The sequence below is a fragment of the Lactuca virosa genome, chromosome 5 (genome assembly GCF_052849685.1).
Source record: "Lactuca virosa cultivar CGN04683 chromosome 5, Lactuca_virosa_CGN04683_v6, whole genome shotgun sequence".
Classification (NCBI taxonomy): Eukaryota; Viridiplantae; Streptophyta; class Magnoliopsida; order Asterales; family Asteraceae; genus Lactuca; species Lactuca virosa.
The window spans coordinates 56,945,747-56,952,381 of NC_136430.1; the positions used below are offsets into that span (position 1 = coordinate 56,945,747).

Below are 6,635 nucleotides of genomic sequence, written 5' to 3' on the forward strand. Positions count from 1 at the left end.
TGGGTGCTTTTCATTTAGGAATAAGGAATTAGGGACCACTGTAGTTGCATGTAATTTTGGGTGTTTTTGTCTTATGAAATTGTAACAGGGGGATGTGGTAGTTTTTGGTATTTGATATTGTAATATCAATTTAGGGTTATTTTGGACAACTTCAGAAATGGGTACCCTTTTCAAGGATGTAATGACAATGTATTGCAGTTATCACCTAATGTTAATGTTTATTTGTTGTTTCAGAACAAAGTTGTTATAACCATAAATGTGTTCCATAAACATGACAACAAAGTTGTTATAAACCATAAACATCATTCTTCAACAATTACAAAAGGTTGACATTAGTTTCATGACCAAAAGGGCTAAAAGACCAAAATAAAACCATTACAACAAACTACCTTTAAACCATTACATCCAAATGCACAAAAGTGGTGCTAAACCAAAAGATAAGTTTTTAAACAAAATACACTAATTCCTGCATTGACTGCCACCTCCATTCCCTCCTTGATTGCTTCCTGCATTCCCACCTTCACCCTTGCAAGTCCTTGAGTTATGACCCCTATTGTTGCACTTCCCACACCTGACATTAACAAACTTTCTGGTAAGTTTTTCAGGTTCACTTGCACCATGATTATGCATCTGTCTATCATATTTTTCATCTACACTTCTCTTTCTCTTGGTCTTAGGTCTCCCAGGTTGAATATGATGTGGTGGTGGTGTTAATTGAAATGGACAAGTACTTTTTGGCCACATGGCTCTACCCTTTATAGGGTCCACAGTGTAAGAGTAAGCTTCATTCAATGTTTGAAGCCAATACACTTTGTTGACATAAGTGTAAAGCTCCCCAACTTTGTCTCCAGTATCAGCCATTTCATGTATTGTAGCTATGGCATGTCTGCATGGAATCCCATTCAATTCCCACCTTCTACATGTACATGACATATTTGTCATGCCAACCACATGTTGGTCATGCCAAGGACCATAAACTTCATACTTTGCAGTCCCATTCCATCTAGCCCTATATTGGACTGAAGCTTCCCTATTTATCTCAAGTAACTTTGATGTTGTTGGAGTGAATGGACCTGGAGCTTTGGACATCACTTTCTTCACATTGCAGATCCTCTTCATAAGGTACTGCCTGATGTACTCAAGACAACTTATGATGGGCTTATTCCTACCATGAATAAGCTTACTGTTGAAAACCTCACACAAATTGTTGAGCAATATATCTGATCCTGCTCTGCCTGTATTAAACAAGAACATTATATGAACTAAATCATATACAATGAGAACTAGTAAAGCTTCACCTAAGGTACGGAATATAACCTGAAAAGTGGCTTCTGGCCCAATGGTGAGGGGGGATTTTCTTCAACCACTCAAAAGCATCCTTATCAAACTTGCTAAGTTCATTCATGTAGTGTTCAAATTCTGGTACTGTGGTTGCTATTGCACACTGCCATAAGTGATCTTTATACTCTTTTGTTTTCCATTTTTTCCTCATGTTCTCATAAATATGTCTTAGACAGAATCGATGCTCAGCTTGTGGGTATAGTTGTGCAATAGCAGGTAAGAGTCCCTGTAAAGGATTATCCCACATAATCATTGCAACATTCATATACAAATGAACTATTAGTAATACAAAAAGAAGAAAGTAGTACCTTTTGTCTATCACTCATGAAAGTAAAGGTAGAATTTGAGTGCAACTCTAAGTCATCTCCCAAGCATTCTAGAAACCATTTCCAGCTACTCATATTTTCAGTCTCAACAATGGCATATGCAAGTGGGTATATGCCATTGTTTGAATCCAATCCAACTGCAGTGAGTACTTGGCCTGGAAATGGTCCTTTCATAAAAGCACCATCTAGTCCGAGAATATCTCTTAAGCCTGCTTTAAACCCTTTCTTTAATGCCCCTAAGCAAATATACACCCTTTTAAACTGCCTTGTTTCTCTAGCACTGTTTGGCTCATTAACAACCTCAAGCTTCACAGTTGTACCCACATTAGTTGCTTGTAGTTCCATAAGATAATCTCTTAACACCTCGTATTGCTTTGTGTAGTCACCAGTCACTTGCTTTGTAGTTGTTGCTTTTGCCCTCTGTACTTTGTGTATGGACACACCAACTTGAAGCCTCTTCTGAACTTGGTCTTGAATGCTTCGAAGGGGTACTGTAGGGTTAGACTTGATCATGTCTAAGATTTCTGCAGATATATACTTCGCAGTGCAAGCCCTAAGTTTTCTAGTTTGAACACAAGTATGTTTGTCCAGTAAAGTTTTCACATACCAATAATCACTATCTTTTGACCTTGAAGTCTGCATTGACCAAGAGCAATTCACTTTATTGCCCTTACCTACCCCACTTGCATTTACATTAGGTACATTACCTTTACACACAACCCTAAGCCTTGTTTTGTTGTTTTTCTCGAAGCCAAGATTCCTTCTAGTCTCAATGGCAAGTTTGTTGACTTTGTCCTTAATTTCCTTTTTACTTTTATACTTTTGACCCACTTGAAAAGTAACTGCATGGACTTCACCAAGGGAGCACTTCTTCTCCTTCACCATCTGTTTTAATATTGCTTTCCTCTTTTCATCATCAGTATCTTCACCTAATGAGTCCCATTCATCATTATCAATTACTTCAACATCTTCAACATCTTCAGTATCAACAACTTCATTTTCAGTCTCAACACCCTTTCCACTGTCAACATATTCAACATCTAGATCAACATTCATATAGAAATCACTCATGTCCACCTCAATATCACTTACATAATTTTCTTCATCTTCAAGAAAGTCACTATCTTCCTCACTCCCTTCACTACTCCCTTCCCTACCCCCTTCACTACCTTCTTCACTACCTCCTTCACTACCTCCTTCACCAATTCCTTCACAAACTCCCTCACTTTCAAATTGAACTTCACCTAGTCCTGTGCCAAGTTCTGCACCAACTCCCATACTCTGATCATTACCATCATTAAAAGTATATTGATCAAATAAAGGATCAAAGTCTTCAAATTGAAATGGTTGGTCATCAAAGGTATCAAACACTCCTGTATTTACTTCTTGGTCACCAAGATTTGCACTTTGATCATGAACTTCTGTATCTTGATCACCAACAGGTGCACCTTGATCATGAATTTATGTACCTTGATCACTAATATTTGCACCTTCATTACCAATTTCAACATGTGCATCTTGATCACCAACAGTTGCAGTGTGTTCCAAGTTGAAACACAATTTCTTACTACATGATTGACTCCCTTCAACTAACCTCAACCTCCTATTTTAATTGTATTCGGGTGTCTCATACCTTACCAAACACAATTCAAGATTTGGGACATCTTCCTGGTTTTGGTTTACTGGATGCAAATCAACCACTGCTGAATTTGATTTTGGTATGGGCACATCATCTGCTATTTCCTCAATTATGACCCTAGGTTTAACTCTTGGAGACATAAAGTACGTAAGTAACTTAGTTTCATTATGTTCAGTGTATACCTTGATGATCTTATGATGTTCAATGTACTGTGCAAGACTAAGTACATCAACATCATTCCCTAGAGCTCTAAGACCAAACTCCAAATCTCCATTTGGCAATTGATAGTGGTAGTAAATGACTGGTGGTACCTCATAACCAAGCTTCAGCATCACCTCGTCCAACTCATGCACAGAGAACTCATCCATGTCTACCAAGTCGACGTGGTCTAATTTTCCTTCAATGTAGCTTATCCCTGGGAATTTTGTGAACCTCCCTCCATGATGGAGCTCAATAGTGAACATCGTGGGATATCCTTCTGTAAAAATCATGAACCAAACCAAAAAAACATTACTTTATATGGATTGTAAAATATATTTTTTTTGTTTCAAAGAAATATGTAAGAAACAGAGTACGTTACCGTAAATTCGGATTGCATCAAAACACTGATTTCTTGGCCTGATTTCCCACATTTAGAGCATACACGTGGATTCGAACTTACGATTGAAGTTGATGATCAAATGCAGGATTTCAAGGAACGATTAGGGTTTTCGATCAACAAAGTGGGTTTAGTGGGTAGAGTGAAGGGTCATTAACTGTGTATATCATTAAATATGGCGGTAATCGATGATATAGAGGTGGAAAGACGAAAATACCCCCGTCTATATTGCAAGTAACGGAGCATATGGACGAAAGTTAGTGTGAGGGACCAAAAACAATGGAAAAATCCAATTTTGGACCAGTGGTACACCAAGGTATCGTTTTGGACCAAAATCGCATAATTTTACCAAACACAGGGACCATTTTTGCAATTTTGTCTTCTCCTACTCTAGTAGTTGTGTTTAGCAAAACTAGTTGTTAGATGAAAGTTATAGTTTTTATTTGTTATATAAATGTTTGGTAAAAGTAATTAGAAGCTTTTAAAATATGTAAAATTATATGAAAAGGTAATTGTCTTAAAGCTAAATGTGAACCATAATAAATAAAAGGTCAAAAAATTGATTAAAAAACTCACTAGTTTTTCCCTAAACGTTACATTACATGGAGTAGCTTTGAGATTTGAAACTTTTTATTAAAACCAAAACTAAAAACACTTCCAAACAAAGATTTTTTTTTTTAAATTGAATTTTTTACTAAAAGCTAAAAGTTCCAAAAGACTGCAACCAAACACTCCCTTAGATTGGGAGCTTTTTGTTTAGATTGGGAGCTTTTTGTTAAAAGCTAAAAACTCTCAAATGCCCGTTTGCTTATATATTAAAAATCAATGAAGATCTAAACCATGAATCCTCTCCATCAAGAGAAAACCCTACCCATAAAATGCTTCCAACCTTTCCAAGCCACCATGTCTTTTCTTTCTTTTTCCACTAATTTTTGTCTAGATAAACAATGTATAAAAGAAAAAAAAAACGACGAATGTGCTCCCCTTTCTTTTGTTCATCTCCATGGCATAAATGAAAGACATATCCCAGATAAAAAGACAATAAATTTGTGGTACAAAATGACATGAAAACATATGATGCATATAAATCTAGTGCATACAATTACAAGCATAAAAGGAAAAGGTCTCATAATCAACTCTCGAATTCAGTTTATTGGTTATATTATGATGCTAAAAAAAACAAGAAGATGATCATAAAGCATTAATCATCCGCTTCATCTCAGCAGTCCTCCGAGGATCTGGATCTTCAATTGCTCTCTCAGTCAACACATGTTTGATTCTGCACATTGATTTCCTAACCTGCACCCACACATCACTTAACTTATTCAGAACAACAACACTTTATACATATAATAGCACCTGATTTATGGTAAAAAAAAATAAATAAATAATAATAATAACCTTAGGTAGGCGTTCAGGATTAGGAAAGCGCAAGTTTTGAGCATGAAGCATCTGGCGTTGAGTCATGAGCATGTTTTTTTCTTTGAGCAGGACATACCATAACTTATGTAGATCCTCCCATGACTTCAGACGTAGCTCTGAAGCCTTCCAGCTACGCCCTGATTTTTTTTTAAAAATAAAAAAAGTTGTATTTTTAACAATATCAATACAATTAAACCAGACTACAAAAACATGATTCAAATAGTATAATGAACAAAAAAGAATATATATGCAAGTATCCCAAGAAACAGTATTCTTTATACTGAAGTTTAAATAAATAAAAAATAGAGATGTATATACTATATACCGTAGACAACAGGTTTGTCCTCCTCAGGGTTTCTATCAATCTCAAAGAACTCCTCAAGAGGGTTATGTGCAGTCCTAACTCTACTACCAGCTGCAGCCCCAGCAGCAGAAGCTTCTGATGTTGCTGTTGCAAAGAGTCTCCTTCCAAAAACTCGTGCCAGAAACATGAATGCTGCATCAGATTGAACAAAAGAATATTAAACTTTTATATGCTACAAATCTGATAGACTACACAACTCGTGTCTCCCAACGATAGTGCTTTCACAGTTGTTTGTAGTTGAAGATTTATATGAATTTAACCGAGCTTGCAACAAAACCCCAAATGCAAAATTTGAACAATTCGTCGAACAGTTGGCAGGCATAAAACCAGAACAAAAGGAACCGTATAGAAAATGTACAACAGAATAGAAAAAGTAATATAAATTGGCAAGTGTAACGATATCCCGGTATGGAATATGTCATTTGCTCCGATGAAGGTGAAGTTTTTGCGTTTATGGTGATGGCGAGGTAGAACGACAATCAATTAGGGACTGTGTTCGTTTAACTAAGAATAAACGCGATATGGTACGCTGATAGATAAACGTACCAAAATGAAATGGCGACCAATAAACTATTTGGATGTGAGTATACAATCAATCAGACTCTGAAATGGCGACGCAAAGACAGAAAGGAACACTTCGAGATCGGCTGCAGAGACACCCCCTCTTTGCTTGCTGTCGCGAGAAAAGAGAAACGGAGAAAGAAACCTGTACACTAAATGGGTTCAGTGGCCCAAGACATGGTAAAATATTAGCCTTTTACATTAAGAGCCCATATACCTAAATTAGACCATAGTTTTATTATTTTATGTGATGAATTGTTTTTTTTTTATCTGTTTTTGTAGTCGTTTTTATTTATTTATTTATTTTATTTATCAACCTATGCAAAGTTTGTCATCCTAATCCTAATCCTAATCCTAATCCTATCCTAATCCTAATCTTAATTC

General features: G+C 36.3%; 1 protein-coding gene across 1 annotated transcript; it reads right to left on the reverse strand.

The window, feature by feature from the left end:
- Positions 1-4,964: 4,964 nt before the first annotated feature.
- On the reverse strand, positions 4,965-6,366 carry LOC145113255 (uncharacterized). Its single transcript, XM_079049367.1, has 4 exons — positions 6,237-6,366; positions 5,652-5,822; positions 5,306-5,463; positions 4,965-5,203 (listed from the first exon to the last, which is right to left on the reverse strand). Exons 2-4 carry the CDS (start codon positions 5,815-5,817, stop codon positions 5,096-5,098), a joined length of 432 nt encoding a protein of 143 aa, XP_078905493.1. The 5' UTR covers positions 5,818-5,822; positions 6,237-6,366; the 3' UTR covers positions 4,965-5,095.
- Between the last annotated feature and the right edge of the window lie 269 nt (positions 6,367-6,635).

What these genes read in the sequence shown, in the direction of transcription:
- LOC145113255 (XM_079049367.1), bottom strand. Translation starts at nt 5,817, where the DNA reads ATGTTTCTGGCACGAGTTTTTGGAAGGAGACTCTTTGCAACAGCAACA. An exon ending in GGACAAACCTGTTGTCTACG is followed by an intron (nt 5,464 to 5,651) that starts GTATATAGTATA and finishes AAAAAAAATCAG; the next exon opens with GGCGTAGCTGGAAGGCTTCA. An exon ending in ATCCTGAACGCCTACCTAAG is followed by an intron (nt 5,204 to 5,305) that starts GTTATTATTATT and finishes GTGTGGGTGCAG; the next exon opens with GTTAGGAAATCAATGTGCAG.